The sequence below is a fragment of the Bradysia coprophila genome, unplaced genomic scaffold, assembly GCF_014529535.1.
Source record: "Bradysia coprophila strain Holo2 unplaced genomic scaffold, BU_Bcop_v1 contig_373, whole genome shotgun sequence".
In the NCBI taxonomy this organism is placed as follows: domain Eukaryota; kingdom Metazoa; phylum Arthropoda; class Insecta; order Diptera; family Sciaridae; genus Bradysia; species Bradysia coprophila.
The window spans coordinates 2,499,735-2,522,681 of NW_023503632.1; the positions used below are offsets into that span (position 1 = coordinate 2,499,735).

General features: G+C 35.5%; 1 protein-coding gene across 1 annotated transcript in view; it reads right to left on the reverse strand.

The window, feature by feature from the left end:
* The window catches only part of LOC119081948 (kinesin-like protein CG14535), a 102,643-nt gene that overhangs the window by 54,626 nt on the left and 25,070 nt on the right, over positions 1-22,947 (reverse strand). Inside the window, exon 2 of the mRNA XM_037191232.1 lies at positions 55-188. Within this exon, the coding sequence (XP_037047127.1) occupies positions 55-182 (128 nt within the window). The 5' untranslated portion in view covers positions 183-188. The remainder of the gene's footprint in view (positions 1-54; positions 189-22,947) is intronic.

Consider the following 22,947-nt stretch of genomic DNA (forward strand, 5'->3'; position numbering starts at 1 on the left):
ATTTTGGTTTCAGAAAAAATGCTCATTCCAAAGTCAAAAGCATAGATATCTTACCTCAGTATATTAGATTCAGTTTCTATGTATGATTGCCGTTGCACAGTGGGTGTTGCTATTCTAGTCGGTGGTCTTCGTCGACTAGGCAGTGGCAACTGAGGCCTATTCGAAGATGCTCGGCTATTCATTATGACCTGAAATAAGAGGAAAAAATACATAATTAAAACTCTTTCGCCTTTAATAAGTGAGCATTTCGAAAAGAGAGATGGCATCACTGTTAACCACGCATTTTGTTCAATGCGAGCTTTTTTTATAAATGCGGCATTCATAACATGTGAATCGTAAAGGGTAAAGTAGACATAAAATTATTCCTTTAACAGCATAATCTCTACTACATACATACATACGACCTAGCAACAGAAATACAGCAACAACAACATTTACCACAAAGTTCCACATCAATGCAACAGATTATTTCATTCATTAACATTTTTGACCCATAACATAAACCACGGTTAGATTTTTTTGTAAATAAACGAGCCAGATAACATTCAAAAAAATAAATGAGTTTTTATGCGAACAAAAATGGTTTATCATCCGATAGCTCGAAGGGTTTTTAATTGCAATGCCTCGTTTTTTTTTGATGATTAATCTAAGACATTTGATCATTCCAAATTTTTCTTTTCATTCTTTTCGTCTTTGTGTTTGATTGTTAAACAAATCTGGAAGTATTTATTCGAATGCCATTGAAGTGCGGTTTGATATACTTGGATGGTTGAGTTTTGGACGTAATTGTTGAAATACCCGAACGACACCAAATATTAAGGTTCAAACGCAGTTCACCGTTTAGGGTCTCCGCTTAGAAAATGCGCATGCGCATAGAGATAATTCTCTCTCTGCACATGCGCATTATTAAAACGGCGTGCTAGACGGCGTGACTGCGATTCCAGATTTAGTAAAATGACACTGTAAGAACTAAGAACTGTTGCTATCGTATTTTGAAAATATTATTGTTACAGTCAGAGCCAGTGAAATTTTATCATGAATTTGCTTCAGCTGTTTTTATTCTGATCCACACATGCAATGAAAACTCTTTATACTTGTTTAATACGGTTGTCAATCTACACGCACGTGGGTGGTAGTGGAAAAACCGTATAAGGACGTGTAAATAGTTTTGATTGTTTGTGTGGATCAGCTGAAGCAAATTCATGCTGAAATTTCACTGCCTCTAACTGTTTCTTATAAGAAGCATTTAAGATTGAAACGCTCAAAAGGCAATTCTCATTCTATATATTCCTCAAATGCAAAAAACCTTTTCCATGTTTTATTTCAGAAACTGCTATCCTAATTTCCGCTAACAGGTTATAAGTACTTGCCATTAACAATTTTTGGAAATTAAATTCTATTTTCCTTTTAAATTGATGATCAATTTCATCGTACGAATTGATATGCCTAATGCAAAGAAATTAATTATTAATTTTCAATTAATTTGATAATTTCGATAATATTATTTAATGTCTTCATAATAAAAGGGCCTATCAAAGTACAGATTTTCCCAAAAATGTATTGAAAATCAATTTTCTATTTAGAATTTATTACTCGACAAATTTTAAATTAGATTTTCTGTTTACACATTGTTCTGGAAAGGGGGCCGAACTCCCTCTTATTTCAGTTTTCTTATCAAGAACGAACTGTACGCATAATATGGCATGTATATATGGGTGCTATTATGCTTATATCTAGCATATTACAACATCATTACATGTAAGGGCACATCGTTAATTTGCATATAAATCGGTTCAAAGTTACAAGCATATTATTACACTCAAGCGTCTAATATAATGTAAACGAACAGAACGTATGTGTACATTCACATTGTGCAACGGTTAAAAATGTCTAATTCCGTTTAGTCAGAGGTCTTATTGCTTTGTTTTGTCATACCAGAAATGCTGGCTTTGTTGCATGGCAATACCAGCAGACATCGCCATCTTTCAACATTATAGAGATAGTTGTTTCTCATGTTCGTCAAATAACAAAATTAAATTTAGTGTTTCTGTCAAATTTAACTATACGTCATATTTATCGACGAGTTAGTTAAAATCAACTCCGTTTAATTCTGACGGGAATTGGGCTACTGTTCGTAGTAATTAAAATGGTCCCGATGGCACCCCTATTTCGAGACTAGTAACAGTTATTTTTCGGTGTTCATAAAATGTTTACAGCGTTCGTCCGTTTTATCAGCGAGTGAGCAAATATTCTTTCAATTTCTGTTTGCAACTTACCACGATATAAAATGAAAACACAAAAGATTTTGTACATTTTAAATTCTTTCGCACCACTGCACTTTATCTCTGTTCCAGAATTTTTTTAAATAAATTGTAACAGAAGGAACTTCCCTTGTACCACCAGATGTACTTTTTGTGAGGATCTACTTCAGCTCAAAATGAGAGATTTCAGTTTTATTTCAACGCATGAAGTGATCTCGATTTCTTTTGTTTATGTAAACTAGCTACCCGATTATATACATTTACATATACAATACAATACAACAAGCACCCCAACTAATTCCGATAATCAGAAAATTCGTGGCGTTCTCTGTAACAAGGGAAAGTGGATTCATACACAAATCATATACGGGTACGGGTATATTTTGAGAAATTAGTTTTCTTTTTGAAGAAATATTAAATTAATTTTGTGTTGCATGTACACCGAGTCATGAGTTATTTGATATCTTTAATCACGGGGAACGTATACACAAGAAAAGAAGCTCCTCAATAACAAAGTGGTCATGTTTACACGTGTCGATGTCAATTAGTTGGACGTTTTTTGATTAATTGAGTGCATCCATTCAAACATTTTAATCTGCTTTCGTCGTTGTCATTTAATCTATTTAATGTGCATGCATTTTTGGTATGTTGTGGCGATGTTTCGATATTTTTTTTTCAAACTTAGACATTGGATATGGAAGTTTCATTTCGATCGCAATTTTCTATTACCTCTATATGTTACAGGTCAAATTGATCTTTCAAATTGTAGCAATCGCGATCGGGGATACACTTAAAAAAATTTACTTTATATCACATTTTCGTTTTCAACGGATTCTACATAATTTCTAGATCCACAGATTTGACAGTCTTGATATTGAATGGTTTTTTGGTCTGTTTCCCAGTAAACTGGTCGTTACATGTGTGCGTCAAAAATTTCGACTGGGAAAAAATTCAAATATTTCATTCAATATAACAGCTGTCAGAGTCTGTGGGACTAGAAATATCAGATCCTACATAAAACAAAAATGTGATATTACAGTCGCTGAAAAGTGAAAACTAACATGTTTTCTGTTTTGGGACTAGTTTTGGGTTGAATTGTGGGACAAAAATACTTAATTTAATGAACAACAGTGGCGCTAGTTGTCCAGCAAAGTTTTTATTCAATAAAATTCTGACACTTTTGATTCGGGGTGCTCACATTCGCACCATAAAAAATTCAAACGAACAGTTAACAAAATCGAGAACATAAATGTACACATTTTTTGCGATGCTGACCCTTCCCAAGAATTGTTAACATTGTATCTAGAAATACACACAATATCCTCATATTTATTTCTGAAATTTAAAGTAAAATTGTGAAATCTTGATGCATTGGAATTGAAGCTGCTGGTCACATTTTTAAATGGTACGGTAATGAGCAGCCAAAATTCAAATGTCAGAACCACTGTTCGCGTAGTATTGTTCTCGCATTCATTATTCTTGTGTCAATTTGATTCGGTTGTGATGTGAGAAAATTTCTGCTAAACTTAGTGCATTATTCGCGATTTTTAAGTGCGTTAAACATTGCAAATATCCAAATATTTTTGTGAACGGCTAAAAGTGTTGAGGAAATTTCGGAAATATACGTGTGTGGAAGATACACATCAAAACATTGCTGTCAGTTTCAAATTTAAACATCCACAGCCAATGTTTTGATCGTGCTTTCCCATACAAATGATACGAAAAGTTAAATAATAAATTAACTAAGTATTTGGCCGCGGTTAATTGCTAATAAGTTCTATTTTCTAATCGAAAATCTTTAAATCGAAGAATTTGACTTCGGAGGAATTTTCTGCTTTTGATGTGGTCAGAAATAATCAATAAATTATTTGCTTTTCTTCATCTAAAAAGGTTTTTCATTACACCAACTACGAAAGTTGTAATTTTCGCTTCCCGAATGAGATGCGAAAGTATAAAAATTCAAATCTCAGTTAGCCACGACATCACAAGAGGTGCGAAAATACTTTCGCCTCCCAACAAAGGAGCGAAAGTACTTTCGCCCCTCAAAAGAGGCAGCAATGACAGCAACAACATGTGTTCCGTCTGGTGTCGTTGTGATCACAGTGATTGTTGTGATAGAAAAGAACGTTGCCAATAACTTATAAATTTTTCTTTTACCAGGGGGCTGCCGCCCCCTGGACCCCCGCATATTTCAGCTTATTTCGGTAAATTTCATCAGTTGGAACATTATAAGGAAGCTCAATTTACAATTTTCGTAGTTGTAATGAAAAGTTGTGTGGATCACATGGAACGACGTAAAAAAATTCAACCTGTGCGATTGCCGCCCTGTCCTTCGGCCACGGGCTGCAAACTTCGCACACGGTTGAATTTTTTTACTTTCGTCCCTTGTGATCCAAATAACCATTTTTTATCAAACTTTCCTTCAAATCAAGATAAAGCAGCTGCCGGTTGTTAGACGAGTTTAAGTTCATCAATCCTCTACGTTTTAGTAATCGAGGTTTTGTTGATGTGGTGAACGCTTTACCTTCATTTCGTGAAAATAATGATTCAATTATTGCTGATTTCGTGTGAATGCGATAATTTTTTTCCCTTAAAAGATGGAGAAACAACTTAAAAAATGAAAGATCTCTCTTCTTGACACCCAAGATTCTCGCTTGGTTAAAAAAATTGCCTTTGTTAAATGTCAAAATTAGCCCCTTTCCAGGTCAGTAAGTAAATTTCCAAGTAAATTATGTTTTCATGTTTCGGGGCCAAAATTAGGGCAACTTTTTTGGTTTTATCTGGTTTTCGGCCGTTTACATGAAAACATACTTTTGTGTACCAGTTTGGGACGATTGATCTGAGGCACTTTCGCTTGTGGACCTTGCTCTGCCCAAACTACAGCTCGTGAAATTGCCTCTAATCAGTCGTCCAAAACAGCGACAAATAACTAATTACTTCAACAGTAAAAATTGGTAAGGAAAGAATTGTCAAGGTTGTAAGCTTTTGGGAAGATCTGCGTGACTTGAAAATTCACATCATAACGGCGACGAGAATCTTCACGCCCCATTGTATCATCAACCACGTATTGAGAGCAACACTGAACTGAGTGTGTTATAATCGCTACACGTGTATTGACTGAATTGATCACAGTCATGAGATTTTGGTCGATCAAAAAAATAATTTAGAAATGGGTCCCTTCGTTTCTTTATGCTGCATAGTGAAATATCCAAGGTGTAAGTTGACTTTATCAGTGCAGCTGTACCTACCACGGTATAGTACTTTCTCATAAACGTTGTCATGCTTTTGGTAGAACTATACGGTTGATTGATTCTGTTCGAAAATCTCTAACATCACGAAAATCGTTCATATCACTTGCTATAAATGCGTTCCTGTTCCTAGTCTATTTTGATAAATCATTATTCAGCTGTTATGAACTTTGTATTACTAAAAACTCCCAGATAATGAAAAGTCTGATGACTTGAAAGGGATCTCGCTACAAACGTCCTCATTTAAGACTTGATCTTTTGGTAGTTGGAACTTCTTAGAACATAGTATTGATCACAAACCGAACATTCGAATAGCATGCATCGATTTGCTAAGCTCTTGTTTTCGGTGAGAGATACTAACTGTTGATATCAGTGTACGGTTCATATAAAATGCTGATGCACATTTCCATGTGTTATTAAATATTTCGAAAATATTGACGCACACAGAGACGCTTCTTGAACAAGATAACTTTCTTATGAAAATTTGATTAAAAAAAAACCTTTTTAGATGAAGAAAAGCAAATAATTTATTGATTATTTCTAACCACATCAAAAGCAGAAAATTCCTCCGAAGTCAAATTCTTCGATTTAAAGATTTTCGATTAGAAAATAGAAATTATTAGCAATTAACCGCGGCCAAATACTTAGTTAATTTATTATTTCACTTTTCGTATCATTTGTATGGGAAAACACGATCAAAACATTGGCTGTGGATGTTTAAATTTGAAACCGACAGCAATGTTTTGATGTGTATCTTCCACACACGTATATTTCCGAAATTTCCTCAACAGTTTTATGCTGAAAACAAACGAGACATTGAAATAGTTATTTGTGTACCTGTTTTGGACGATTGATTTTAGGCAATTTCGCGGATTGTAGGCCGAACGAAGTGAGGTCTACAAGCGAAAGTGCCTTAAATCAACCGTCCCAAACAGGTAAACATGTGAGTTTTCATGCAGAGGGCCGGAAACCCGAGAATATTCGAAAAATTGCCCTCATTTTCGGCCCCGAAGCATGAAAACGTGTTTTGGTCCTAGTTTTCATTGACAACAGCAGCAATCGTAATTTTCGATGGAGAAATTTCTAACTTTATTTGACAGTTGCGACAATTTCGTCATGAAAACAAGGACCAAAAAATGTTTTGAAAAATATTTGGATATTTGCAATGTTTAACGCACTTAAAAATCGCGAATAATGCAAAAGGTTTAGCAGAAATTTTCTCACATCACAACCGAATCAAATTGACACAAGAATAATGAATGCGAGAACAATACTACGCGAACAGTGGTTCTGACATTTGAATTTTGGCTGCTCATTACCGTACCATTTAAAAATGTGACCAGCAGCTTCAATTCCAATGCATCAAGATTTCACAATTTTACTTTAAATTTCAGAAATAAATATGAGGATATTGTGTGTATTTCAAGATACAATGTCAACAATTCTTGGGAAGGGTCAGCATCGCAAAAAATGTGTACATTTATGTTCTCGATTTTGTTAACTGCTTGTTTGAAATTTTTATGGTGCGAATGTGAGCACCCCGAATCAAAAGTGTCAGAATTTTATTGAATAAAAACTTTGCTGGACAACTAGCGCCACTGTTGTTCATTAAATTAAGTATTTTTGTCCCACAATTCAACCCAAAAACATAGCTAACGCCGACCCGTACGAAACACCTATTCGTATCAAAAGCCTTTAATGTGAAACTCTTCATTTCTCTTACTTCATTTTCTTCTCTGCTGAAAAACTATTCTCCCTTTAAAATCACTTACATTATCCACTCTTTGCCTTGTTATCATATACAACTAAATTGCCGGAGGCAATATAGACAGCCCCGTACGAAGACAAATTTCATAAATTCCTATTTAAACAGCTGTATACCGCTATATTTACCTATATTTTCCTATAAATAAACATTTCACAGATGAATATGCTATTATATAGCTCTATATGCCTGTATATAGCTCAATATAGCTGTATATAGGTATATATAGATGTCCGTATATGGAATCCCTGAAACCCCACACACATAAAAAATTATTTCCATGCTAACAGAAACTCTCTAAGTACCATTTTTCCCAATATATATCACTTTTAATAAAATCCAATATGGCCGCCGGCAGCCATTTTGTTAGGAGACCGGAAATAGTACCGACGCTTTACATTCGTTAATACCTTTCAAACAAAAAAAAAATCATGAAATTCGGTCAAAATTTACTCGAGATATTGTCAAAATACACCACGTTCACTGTACTTCCGAGTAGCCAGATAAGAGCTCACTCCAAGAGACCTAGCTCACGCTCCGGAGAACATAATTTCATTAAAAAAAAATTCCCTGATTGGTACGGTCAATACCTATCTAATAAAGCTAAAACAGACGAAATATGTTCAAATGTGGCCGACCTACAAGCAAAAACTGCTTGCCACCCTGTGCCTGTTCCACACCAAGGGGTCTAACTCACGAGTCGGTCATCCGATTTCCATAAACTTTTTTTTTGTCGATCGGTATTGTAAATACTTTTTATTTGACGTATCACTTACAAGTTTAACGTTTAAATGTCCGGAGATATCTTCGAAAAACCGTAAAGCACTTATTGGGCCACAGCTCGGGAGGGGTCGATCCAAAATTACTCATCTTCGAACTTAGCCTGTCTTTTGACATTACCAAACGGGAAAAAAAAGAATTTTCAAAATCGGATGCGTTTTACTCAAGTTATCGTGCAGACAGACAGACGGACAGACGGACAGACGGACATTTTTTTTCGCGGATTTGGCATCTCTAGACAACCACAATAGGTTTCCCCTTACTCAGGGAGTCCAATTCGACGTGTTACAAACGTATGCGTAAACCTATAAGACCCCAGTACTTCGTACGGGTCTAACTAGTCCCAAAACAGAAAACATGTTAGTTTTCACTTTTCAACGGCTGTAACTAATTTTTGATAGCTGTAGAAAAATTCCTAACTTCATTAAATAGTTACGACATTTTCGTGTTTTAAATGTCTCATAGTGGTAAGCATTAAGCAAAGTTTTAAACCTAAGTTAGAGAGAAATGGGTGTAATAGTGGATGTGTGGATTCGAATTCGATTGTATTGCGATGAGGTCTTCCATCTATCCATCCACTTGGCTTTAAATAGTTGCTATTTTTCAAATTTCCATTCGACGCGGTGCGTAATAGTTATTTTCCCTTTCTTTACTATAATGTCAAAACATTCATAATGAGCTACCAGGTTTAAGTATCGTAATACGGTACTTTTGAGCATATTGTAAATTTACGCACGGATCATTTCGATAGTTCTTCATTTACACACTTACAGTTTAGATATTTTAGATTGGGAATATGTCCTGTGTCTAGTACCGTACCAACCTTGTTACCGACTGGTTTTTACGATACATAGCCAGTCGGAGTATAGATACCGGTATGAACCGTTACAAAAAAACTCAAGTAAAACACAAAAACACAGAAAAAGTTAATGTATCGGTTTTCAAAATTCCGTGCGTGTAAATGCTCGCTTCGCGCGTATTGGCAAACTCACATCTAGTGCACAAAACCACTCAATTTACTCACTAGTTAGCAAAATATGTATTATTTATAACAAAAATAGGTTGTGTTTTCCTTGACCGTGGAAACAATGAACACGTTCCGGACACAGATAATATTTCGGTGTTGGCGATAGAGCACAATAAGACTAAGAGAAAGATTTTGGAGTCCCTATACATTATGACGAATGACACTATCAATTTCAGGCGAGACACAGAGAACATTAATTCGGTGTACAACAGCTTGCTAAGGAAGACACTAATACATGTTCCGTATAAAGTGCAGTGTAGTTAGGCCGGCATTGTCTTTTCCACTTGAGTTTTGTGATTGAGTTGCAATGTCAAAATAGTAAACAAAGACGGTCGAGTTAATGTTCGTTTTGAATTAATTAATTCGATTGTGATTTATTGTAAGTATAAAAACCCCTGAGTTAATTAATGTGAATTATAAGCTAAGTTTACTGTTTTTTCTATGTTAAAAAATTAGATGATGCGAAAATAAAATCGCGAAACGTCCATAAAAACTAAGTTTCTTATTTGTCGACCGGAAAATCAAGCAGAACCAAAACGCTCATTCATTATTTATAACGCCAAAACGCCGTGTCTAATCTCGGAAATACTCCGTACGACTTCATAAAAGAGTTTACACTGAGCAGCTGTGCGTTATTTGTTTCCTTTTTTTTATTCAAATCCACAAATATTCGATTTATTTACAGTTCGAGTTCAGCATTCATAAACTGTTAGAGAGCAATTATTACTGTTATAAAAAGTACGACAATTAATTTCGCTTAATATTATGGCTAACTCGTACAATAATAGAACTCGCTTCCAAATCAATTTCAGCTTGTTAAAGTTACGCCTTTTTATTGACGGCCTCACATAAAATTTAATGAAATTGCTGTTGTTCTCCGGCCACACAATGCACTGCACAGTACGCAGACCGAAGCTGGATTTACTCATTCCGTTTACATCACGTGCAAAATTGTATTTGATGAAATTCAATTCTGAGCTGTCTGATATGCGTGTGACCTACTTGAACTTGATGCATGCTCATAAAATTTATCAATTCATAAATTGATTGGTGTACAAGACAAGAAACACAGCATAACATTGTGTACCATTGTAATACCATGTATGTATACCATGCTTGTTACTTTAATTAAAGGGCAACACCACATTTGGTGTTAATTTTTTTTTCTTTTCTTTTCTGTTCATTTAAATATTTAACAAGGTAATTAATATTTTATGAAAGTGAGTGAACGAAAATTAATTACTTTATAAAAATGAAGTGAACGGTGATGCAAATTCAAAGTTTAATTACATTTTAGCTCTGTACACTTAATTAAAAGATTTTATAAAGTTTCAAGCTGATCGAGAGGCCCCATCCTTTGGGTTCGTCGGATCCCTTGATCGATGACACTTTCTTTAAATTTTTTGTTTCTCTTTACGATCGTTTTTGATTCATCACAGCGAGTTTGGGCCTGTGAATTTTTAAGCCAATAAATCCACATTAGTAGCATAAATTAAAAAAAAATCGTTTTAGAAAGGGGTTAAAAATACCGATTGTTTTTGAATTGTCTCTTCACTTCCTGTGGTCTTATGCCGTAATCTATCCTTCCAAATGTATTGTTTTTTTTTTCAATCGTTTTTAACTCATGCCATCATCCACTTTGGGCCTTAGTATTTTCAGATCAGTATAGGTAAGGAAATTTTACGAAATCAATAACACCATTTTCCACACTGTTTATAACAGTTGATGATTTATTACTCCGTCATAACTGTCGTAATCTAACTAGTACGACATACACCAGATAATGCAAGTATTATCGATATGTGCTGCGACAAATCTAAACGTTTTTTCAGTGATTTTTCTACCTTTCAGAAACGAATGTGCATCTGTTATCAACAATAAAATAAGCAATAAGCTCTCGCAACCATCCTTCAATATAGAAAAGTAGTTGTAAAAACGGAGTCTGGCAACGCTGCAGTCAAGGTCAAGGCTAGATTATAGGGTTGATACGTTTTTTTGCAGCTTTTTTTGAAAGTATTATTTCAGCTTTTAAGCCGAATTCTGAATGAGTTGCAAAAAGAAGGTTTTGCGACTACTTTTGCAACTATATCTGGTTTTGAAACTGGTTTTACAATTTTTGCTAAACTCTCAAAGTTTTGACATTACTTTTACTAGTTTTACAACTACTTTTGCAATTTGTTCAACCAAAGAGAAGTCATCCTTTTACGAAATGCATTGATAAACTTTATGTTAAAATGAGTGAAGTAAAAGATTTGGTATCAAACACAAAGTGATACTTGCATAGAAGAAATAACAGATGTTTAAGGCGATAGTGAAAGGGTAAGTTCCAAATTTAAAAAGAAACATCGTCTCTTACGAGTTATTTTCCAACGTTGAAGCTGAATAAAAACTGTTCACTTTTGGCTGTATTCTAGTTTAATTGCAGAAATTGCATAACTTAAAACTAATTACAAAAATAAATAAAATGATTAATAATAAAATTAAGTAAAAGTTCAAACATTAGAAAAGTAACTGTCACACTCAAATTACGTCCCACACATTCCAAATTTTAGTTGTTTTTGAAGCTAATGATTTTAGTCGATTTCAAAAATTCAACCGATAATCGCACCGCATTTCCACAATTGATCAGAGCCTTGATGGAAACAAAACTTGTCGAGCTATGACACCGAATGTGTTATTCAATGAATTAACTAGTTTATCGTCAAACACAGCGGTCTTCAACGGATGATAATCATCTCCCAAACACCATTCTGTATGTGATATTTGATTACCCCTCATACACATATGAAACGTGTAATAGTCGTTCGTCCAGTCAGTGTGCAATTCGTTGTAAAAATATGGACATACATTCGGGGCGTCAATGCCGAATTTTCGTTTCACCCGATGAATAATAAATGGATATTTTTCCAGTATAGCCATTGTCGGCAATTGGCCAGCATTAAAGTACCATCGATTGGTGTCGTACGCTTCATATGTCTTCAGTATTAATTTCATAACTCGCGCATCTTTGTGCCCAATTAACACTTGAGATCCCATTGCTTTACCTTCATCCCAATTTAACGTAAATTCAAATTTGCGAAATCGGTGCAACGGCTGACACACAAGAACATCATTATCCAAATAGATTCCACCGTATTCATTCATCAATCGATACCTGGTTATATCGCTTGCATGATAGTTTGCATGCTCTTTACGTATTTTGTGACCATTTATTTCGGTTGGCTTCTCAATGCTTATAATGTGCATTGATATCGTATTTGTTTCATTCACAGCCAGTAAAACACGGGCCCAGTTCTTATCGTCCGAATCAAAACTTTCACAATCGCAATGGATGTAGATGTACTCCGGTTTGTGTATGCGTATCACCGATAACATGGATATCATATGACTGTACGAAATTTTACGTTGTTCAAATAAAATGTAGTGCACAATGTCGGGAACAATATTCGTCGGCCAACCGGTGATATTATTACGTCCCTCTGGATGCCAGCTATCACAGTCCAATGTCAAATTTAGATTCCGTACGATTCGGTCATCTGAATACAGATACCAAAGGTAAGAACAGAACAAACAGATAATCACAATGAGGATAGTTCTTTTAAGGCTGGGTAACACCCTTTTCACGTAAACCATTTCTCCGATTGAGTTTTATTAGTTTTTCTTATGTCACTGTTCAATTGTGGACAACCACTGAAATGGCGTACTTTACACATCAAACTAGTTCTCGTTCTTTTGATAAGAAATCATTTCCTCGCACCATTGTTCATTGTAATAAAATATAATTTTAAAAAAAAGTTGGGATTAATGTAATCACTCTATTTCGCCGAACAGAACCAAACATTATTTATTATAAACTGGTTGAGCTTTAGTCCACAGGTATACTGAATACATCGCATACAGCACACACAAAATTGAATTTATCTTGATAAATGCTGATTAGATTATAGTAGTAAATTATAAAATATCAATAAAATTGGGAGTTATCGATTGCTAGTTCTTTTTATAAGGGAAAACGCGACACAAATGAAGACTTTTCATTATACAGGGCTTTTCATATAAAAGAGACCGTCTCTGACGAAATTTGCTCTTTCAAATGAAAATTGCTATACTTTCGAATGTCACTCTTATCAAAAATATAATTGTATGGTACCGTTCACTTTATCGATCGTTTTATCTTGTTTAACTTAAAATACCTAAATCTTAGCTAAGATGCCGGTTTCGTTAACTAAATACCTGGATCTTAGTTAAGATGCCGGTTTCTTTAACTAAAAATACCTGGATCTCAGTTAAGATACCGGTTTCCTTGACAAAAATACCTGGATCTTAGTTAAGATACCGGTTTCTTTAACTAAAAGTACCTGGATCTTAGTTAAGATGCCGGTTTCTTTAACTAAAAATACCTGGATCTCAGTTAAGATACCGGTTTCATTGACAAAAATAACTGGAGCTTAGTTAAGATACCGGTTTCCTTAACTAAAAATACCTGGATCTTGGTTAAGATACCGGTTTCCTTAACTAAAAATACCTGGATCTTAGTTAAGATACCGGTTTCATTAACTAAAAATACCTGGATCTTGGTTAAGATACCGGTTTCCTTAACTAAAAATACCTGGATCTTAGTTAAGATACCGGTTTCTTTAACTAAAAATACCTGGATCTTAGTTAAGATACCGGTTTCCTTGACAAAAATATCTGGATCTTAGTTAAGATGCCGGTTTCTTTAACTAAAAATACCTGGATCTTGGTTAAGATACCGGTTTCCTTAACTAAAAATACCTGGATCTCAGTTAAGATACCGGTTTCCTTAACTTAAAATACATGGATCTTAGTTACTATACCGGTTTCCTTGACAAAAATACCTGGATCTTAGTTAAGATACCGGTTTCTTTAACTAAAAGTACCTGGATCTTAGTTAAGATGCCGGTTCCTTTAAGCAAACATACGTGGATCTTAGTTAAGATACTGGTTTCTTTAACTAAAAATACCTGGATCTTAGTTAAGATACCGGTTTCTTTAACTAAAAATACCTGGATCTTAGTTAAGATGCCGATTTCTTTAACTAAAAATACCTGGATCTCAGTTAAGATACCGGTTTCATTGACAAAAATACCTGGATCTTAGTTAAGATGCCGGTTTCTTTAAGCAAACATACGTGGATCTTAGTTAAGATACTGGTTTCTTTAACTAAAAATACCTGGATCTTAGTTAAGATACCGGTTTCTTTAACTAAAAATACCTGGATCTTAGTTAAGATACCGGTTTCTTTAACTAAAAATACCTGGAGCTTAGTTAAGATACCGGTTTCCTTAACTTAAAATACATGGATCTTAGTTACGATACCGGTTTCCTTGACAAAAATACCTGGATCTTAGTTAAGATACCGGTTTCTTTAACTAAAAGTACCTGGATCTTAGTTAAGATGGCGGTTTCTTTAACTAAAAATACCTGGATATCAGTTAAGATACCGGTTTCCTTGACAAAAATACCTGGATCTTAGTTAAGATGCCGGTTTCTTTAAGCAAACATACGTGGATCTTAGTTAAGATACCGGTTTCTTTAACTAAAAATACCTGGATCTTAGTTAAGATACCGGTTTCTTTAAGCAAACATACGTGGATCTTAGTTAAGATACCGGTTTCTTTAACTAAAAATACCTGGATCTTAGTTAAGATGCCGGTTTCTTTAAGCAAACATACGTGGATCTTAGTTAAGATACCGGTTTCTTTAACTAAAAATACCTGGATCTTAGTTAAGATACCGGTTTCCTTGACAAAAATACCTGGATCTTAGTTAAGATACCGGTTTCTTTAACTAAAAGTACCTGGATCTCAGTTAAGATACCGGTTTCCTTAACTTAAACATACGTGGATCTTAGTTAAGATACCGGTTTCTTTAACTAAAAATACCTGGATCTTAGTTAAGATGCCGGTTTCTTTAACTAAAAATACCTGGATCTCAGTTAAGATACCGGTTTCATTGACAAAAATACCTGGATCTTAGTTAAGATGCCGGTTTCTTTAAGCAAACATACGTGGATCTTAGTTAAGATACTGGTTTCTTTAACTAAAAATACCTGGATCTTAGTTAAGATACCGGTTTCTTTAACTAAAAATACCTGGATCTTAGTTAAGATACTGGTTTCTTTAACTAAAAATACCTGGATCTTAGTTAAGATACCGGTTTCTTTAACTAAAAATACCTGGATCTTAGTTAAGATACCGGTTTCCTTAACTTAAAATACATGGATCTTAGTTACGATACCGGTTTCCTTGACAAAAATACCTGGATCTTAGTTAAGATACCGGTTTATTTAACTAAAAATACCTGGAGCTTAGTTAAGATACCGGTTTCCTTAACTTAAAATACATGGATCTTAGTTACGATACCGGTTTCCTTGACAAAAATACCTGGATCTTAGTTAAGATACCGGTTTATTTAACTAAAAGTACCTGGATCTTAGTTAAGATGCCGGTTTCTTTAACTAAAAATACCTGGAGCTCAGTTAAGATACCGGTTTCATTGACAAAAATACCTGGATCTTAGTTAAGATGCCGGTTTCTTTAACTAAAAATACCTGGATCTTAGTTAAGATACCGGTTTCTTTAACTAAAAATACCTGGATCTTAGTTAAGATACTGGTTTCTTTAACTAAAAATACCTGGATCTTAGTTAAGATACCGGTTTCTTTAACTAAAAATACCTGGATCTTAGTTAAGATACCGGTTTCCTTAACTTAAAATACATGGATCTTAGTTACGATACCGGTTTCCTTGACAAAAATACCTGGATCTTAATTAAGATACCGGTTTCTTTAACTAAAAATACCTGGATCTTAGTTAAGATACCGGTTTCCTTAACTTAAAATACATGGATCTTAGTTACGATACCGGTTTCCTTGACAAAAATACCTGGATCTTAGTTAAGATACCGGTTTATTTAACTAAAAGTACCTGGATCTTAGTTAAGATGCCGGTTTCTTTAACTAAAAATACCTGGATCTCAGTTAAGATACCGGTTTCATTGACAAAAATACCTGGATCTTAGTTAAGATGCCGGTTTCTTTAACTAAAAATACCTGGATCTCAGTTAAGATACCGGTTTCACTGACAAAAATACCTGGATCTTAGTTAAGATGCCGGTTTCTTTAAGCAAACATACGTGGATCTTTGTTAAGATACTGGTTTCTTTAACTAAAAATACCTGGATCTTTGTTAAGATACCGGTTTCTTTAACTAAACAGGCGTCTTTAATAGGGTGAGCTCCTAAACCAATAATCTTGTTTATCCTAAAGTTTTCCATTCAACCCTAGAAAACAATGTAAAATTCATTTTAAAAACAAAGTAACCTTTGTAATTTCAATGTTCCTAAACACGATTGTATTTGCCTCAGTCTGTACTTTTACTGTTGTGCGGTTGGCTAATTTTTCAATTATGTACTTTACAAACGAGGAACGACGCGACCTAGTGTTCCTAAGAATTGACCGGAACCTCAGTTTTAGAAAAGTTGCTGAGGAATTTCATTTACTACACCCTCACCGACCGAAACCCTCACATACAGGAATAATGAAACTCTTCAAAAAATTTCGAGAAACCGCCAGCGTGTTCAATCGACCGAAACCAGGACGTCCGCGTTCTGAGACGACTGAAAATAAGGAAGTCATGGTGTTGGCCAGCGTTGACATGAAAATGCAGCAAAGTCTGCGAGAAATTTCCATAGAGACTGGCACCAGTATAACGTCTGTCTGGCGTATTTTAAAACGTCACAAATTCCATCCGTATGGAGTCTTTTTGACCCAGGAGCTAAAGGAATCAGATTTTGGTCTTCGCATGGACTTTTGTGAAGAAATGGAAAAACGTATTCGCGATCCCAACTTTCTTAAGAAAGTTTGCTTCTCTGATGAAAGCACATTCCATTTGACCGGGTATGTAAATCGACATAACTGTCGATATTGGAGCTCCGAAAATCCTCATGAATTTCGAGAGGAACACACCCAGTACCCATTGAAGCGAAATGTTTGGGGCGGTATTCTTGGCGACGAGATCATCGGACCATTTTTCATCGAGGGAAATCTGAACGGACCAAAATATCTCGATTTGTTAACGGAAAACATTGTACCGGCAATGAAGCAATCTGCTGCAAATCAAAATATTCCGTGGAACGAAATTTATTTTCAACAAGATGGGGCGCCTGCACATTTTTCGCTCGTTGTTCGACATTATTTGAATGAAGTTTTTCCGAACCGATGGATAGGTCGCAAAGGGCCAATTCTTTGGCCAGCACGTTCTCCTGATTTGACGCCCTTAGACTATTTTCTATGGGGCTACCTGAAGGACAAAGTTTTCCGTACCAGACCAGAAAATGTGGATGAAATGTCCCGCAGAATCATGGAGTATTCAGCTCTTCCAGATGCAGAATTGCTAAAAAGAGTTCGCGAATCATTTGAAGTGCGTATTCTAATGTGCATGGCCGAAAATGGCAAACAATTCGAACATCTGTTGTGATTGACGGTACACAAATGAAAAAAAAAAGTTCGACAGATGACCGAACAATAACAATTTATTTCTGCTGTATTTTACCCATTCCAGAAATTATTCAAGTACAGTGCGGTGATGTTGTGCGGTGATATTGAGCGGTGATGCTGTGCGGTGATAGAGAATGATATCCAGACGTGTAAAAATAAAACTTTCGTGAAATCGAACTTGAACCAATGATGCTTGAAGACGAAAATGAAAATATCACGGAGGCTTTCCATCAACATGAACATGTGATTTTCGACCCATAATTTGTACATACGATGAATCCAATGACTGAAGAATTTGGTAAAAACGTAATTGGTAAACAGCTCCTAAACGTTTCATAACTTTTTACCTTCTTATTTCTCAGAGATCTGCACTTAAACAATTTAGCTCACAAGAAAAACGATGTCCTCATTTGCTATCAACAACACGCCGGCAATGCAATAATCGATGAAATGAATTAACACAATCTCGCTGTACTTTACCACGAAAATAAATAAAATTTTTACTCAATCGTCGGGTCACCAACTAATTTCGTACAATTCATCTTGTCGTGACAATTTGTTTGACAAAATGTATTGTCTGACTCGTATTGATCTTACGATGAGTGACAGGTGATTGATCTTCCATTTTGTTTATATTTTTACCGATGAGTGCGTTCACTTCACTGTAGATATAGTCGTTTTATTGACTTATCTCTATGAACGTAGAAAAAGCGGCAACTTTTAATTGAAAAACCCTGTATATATATATGGGATTTGTAGATGTTCTCTTGTCTGTATACTTCTATGGCGAATCAACGTTAAGTGATAGTTCGGTTACGGAAAAATACGAAAACATATTGCCGAAGGAGCTATGTAAACAAGATACGACCCTGGAAGAATATTCCATGTCGTCTGTGTATTTTCTGCGTATATGGGCAATTCCACAGTAACACGACTAACATAAAATAAATCTTTTTGATAGATTTAAAAAGCACCGATAAAAAATATATTTCAACCGATTTTAATAGTTATTTTTTTCCTTTTTGTAATGCTTATGGAAAGATGAAATTCGAAGATGAGCCAAATTGGCCGAGTAGATCCTGAGATAGGGTTGGAAAAGTGCTAAATTACACAATGACATACAGTTTGTTCCTTTCATTTTTACACAGTTTTAGATATGTCAGAGTTTTAAATGTACCCAGTCAATTAAGTTCTTCCCAAATTATGAATTTTTGGCGCAAAATTTAAAATTTCCTTCGCGAATTCAAATATTGCGCAATTTGGGAAGAACTTAATTGACTGGGTACATTAAAAACTCTGACATATCGACAATCTTTAGAAACTGTGTAAAAATGAAATGAACAAACTGTAATACTTGGTTCGTATAGTTGTAATATAGATTTGAGCTCAACAAGAACGAGATTTTCTCGTAACTTTAGTAAAATAAATATCGATTCGCTGAACACAGATCTATCTACAGTAACATGGAATCCAGTGTTTACATCCACAGACGTTAATGTTAAAATAGACTATTTCAATGACGTGCTGTTAACACTGCAAAATCACCACGCACCCCTGCTACCAGTTAAAAAGAAAACTAGCCTGTCCTCTACCAAACCATGGTTTAATAATGAGATCAAGAGAGCCATCATTGAGAGAGATCTAACCCTCACTGCATTGAAAAATGGTCTAGTCACGAGACATCATTACACACAACTTCGAAATGCTGCCACAAATTTAATTAAAAGAGCGAAAGCAAATTATCTTCAACCTAAATTGGACGTTAAACTGGGATCAAAAGCTATATGGCAAAATCTTCGCAGTGTGGGAGTGGTTTCATCCAGCAGAATTGAGCCGTGTTTCACTGCTGATGAGTACAATCGTCACTTAGCATCCGCTTCGAGCCATCGCCATCGTCATCACAATGATCTACCTGCTATACCACAGTCTCACTCACACACAGTAAGAGATAGATTTTCATTCAGGAATGTCACATCGTGTGAAGTTGCAAAAGCAATTCACTCTATTAAGTCAAAAGCTATTGGGCTCGACAGCATCTCCATTGTTTTTATTAAGATCGTACTACCATTCGTTCTTCCAGCACTCACGCACATCGTCAACTACTGTTTCACCTCATCGAAAGTACCGAAATGCTGGAAATTGGCCAAAATTATACCAAATCACAAGAAGGCAAGAACGCGTGGCTTAGATGATTTTCGACCACTTAGCATTTTGCCGTGTTTATCGAAAGTTCTTGAGATACTGGCTAAGGAACAGCTTGTTGATTACTTACATAGTAATGAACTCATTGACCGATTTCAATCAAGCTACCGGGCGAAGCATAGCACGGAGACCGTCTTGCTACATTTAACCGATCAAATAATAATAATAATAATAGCGAATGGTTATTGCTCAGCCGGGAGGACACATTTAAGTGACAGATTCGGCTACCATTTGCTGCTATAGCTAGTGAAGGTACTTTTACATGGTATTGTAATGACCTAACACTAGGGACCACATACTTAACGTGAATTCCGAACCACGCCTTCTAAGTATTTTACACTCTGAAGGATTTTTGAATATTGCGCCTTAGTACCTATAGCAGTGCTAAACCCACTAAAGCGCAGTAGGAGTAGAATACCGGCAGCTCCCAACAATGTCTTGACCGGTTCAATGGCGTAATGGTTAGCACGTTTGCTTTCCAATATTCGATTGAGTTGTCAGTGTCGGTGGTTCGAGCCTCAATCGGGCCAGAAAAAAAAAATCGGTTGTCAGACGTGTACACAAATACATGGCTTACCGGTCAAAACCGATCAAATAAGAAAGGCATTTGAAAGGAAACACCTAACTATCTTGTTGCTGTTAGATTTTTCTAAAGCGTTCGACACTATTCCGCATAGCAGACTACTGGAAAAGCTACGACTTAAATTTGGCTTTTCATCGACTGCTACGTCGTTCATACAAGATTATTTAACGGGTCGCATGCAATGTGTAACGATTGGTGGTCACACTTCCCACCGATATCAATCCGTCAAGGCATTCCGCAGGGCTCTGTACTTGGGCCCCTCATTTTTTCATTATATAAATGATCTCCCACGTTCACTCAAGAATATGCTGCACCATATGTTCGCCGATGATGTACAGTTGTATTATTCCTGTGCGGAAGCGGAAATTGCTGAATCATTCGCGATGATCAATGATGATATTGCTACTGTTTGTTTGTGTGCAAACGAAAACGGTCTATTGTTAAATGCCAAGAAAACTCAGGCTATTGTTTTTGCCAACGGATCGCGCAGAGTTACAATTCCTGATATCGTTATTGATGGTGTTACGGTCAGCTACTCTAACAATGTTCGTAATCTTGGTGTAATTATGGACGTGAACCTTTCATTCGATGCACATGCGAGGGATATCAGTGCGAAAGTATTTTCTAGATTGAGGAGTTTATGGCCGAATCACAACATCTTGTCATGGAGAACGAGAATGATGCTAATTAAATCTCTCATCCTTCCTCTGTTTACATACTGTGGATCTGCATATTCAACTAATCTGAGTGATAAGTCTATTCAAGCGCTTGAGCGGGTATTTGCTGCATGTGTTCGGCTTGTGTTTGGAATTAGAAGGCGTGATAGCACGAGAGAGCACTTAAACAGGATATTAGGTTGTCCCATAATGGAATTCTTGAAGTATCGATCAATCGTTTTCGTCTTCAAACTACTTGTAGACAAGATACCAGGGTATTTGTACGACAACTTTCAAATGTCTGGACGGTCCAGTTTGCTGATCATTCCTCGCCACATCTCAAGCCAATGCAACAAGTCGTTCTTCGTAAACGTGGTGTCGGCGTTCAACATGTTACCTAGTACACTATCAAGCAGCGTAGTTCAATCGCATCCTTCAAGCGGCGTTGCTTTGAACGCCTAGTGGGACAATCGTAGAAACGTTAAGGTGGATGATCTGTAGTGGCATTGACCATACCGTTAGTGCATTATGACTCTAGCACTGTTTGAGCATGCAAGCATTTGTTGGTCGTTAGTTTTGTTGTGGAATTCATATGTTGTCTTTTAGTCGTTCCTGCGTACGTACAGTCCATCGTTTTCGTAATATTTTTCGCTTTATTTATTTATCTTTCTTCTTTCGCTTTATTATTTTATTTTATTTTTCGATGATTGAAGCTCTTGTACTTTATTAGTTCGTTTGTTTAATTAATTTACTTCTTTTCTTTGTATTTTTTGTATAAATTGCTGATTTAAATTATCTGTGAGCATTTGTATAAGGAGTGATCCTTTTTGTTCTGTATTAATAAACCAAATTGAAATTGAAATTGAAATTGAAATTAGAGGACTGGTGAAGGGTTTTCACATATATCATCGACATTATGCCACGGAAAACCGCGTTAAACGTGTACAATGCAAGCTACTGAACAAACCAATCAGGAAAAAAAGCTTGTCAAAATCAAATAACGGGATCGGAAGTTGAAAGTTAGGGTTCACGTCTTGAACGTGACTCAGGCCCAAGCCTGTTCAACTCTCATAGAAAATAATTGTTACATGTAGTAAGTACCTCTCTCCTGTTCTAATGTCAATATAGTTCCTCTCTTCTTAGTAGAATTTACAGACGTCATTTTGACAATGCTTAAATTCATTGAAGTTTGCCACAATATGATTCAATAACAAGTCAAATTGAATTAATATTGAGTTTATATCGTTTGGATTGCCTTTGTATTTTGTAAATTTTTGATAAATAGTCAGTTATTGTGGAATAGCTTAACACCAAAAGTTGTTTATGAATGCTTCCGTCGTTTACAGAAAGTTTAATGAATAACACGGGCCGTTCTAGCTGCTGGTACTACAACAACATAGTAATTGTTTTCCTATTATAAAGTGATTACCGAGATTTACTGCATATGTAACGAATTTACTCTAAATTTCCTCAATATTAGGTGTGTGCAAAATGCTTGGTCGAAAGAAGAATGATGTCAATGAGAGAATGATTTAGTGACGAGAAAAATGGTTTTCTAAATGTTCAATGGATGTGTACGTTTACTTGCCTTCAGTGACTAAATTGATCCAATATTTGATACTTATCTTGGCGCTTACGTAGTTAGCTGTCAGACTGTTAGGATTTGTGTGGATTTTTGTGTGAATGAAATAAGGCTAAAGGAAGATTCTCAAAAATATGTTTAAGGTGAAACGTCTTGACTTCATAACAAAACATCTTTATTGTTTCTACATGTTCAATATTTCAGAAAACATAATTGCATTTTGAGATTAGTGAAATTTTAAAGTAATAGATGTGCCGATCTACGTATTTTCTAGTATTGCTAATTGTTAAAAAGTTATTTTCATTTAAATTGACGTCGCACC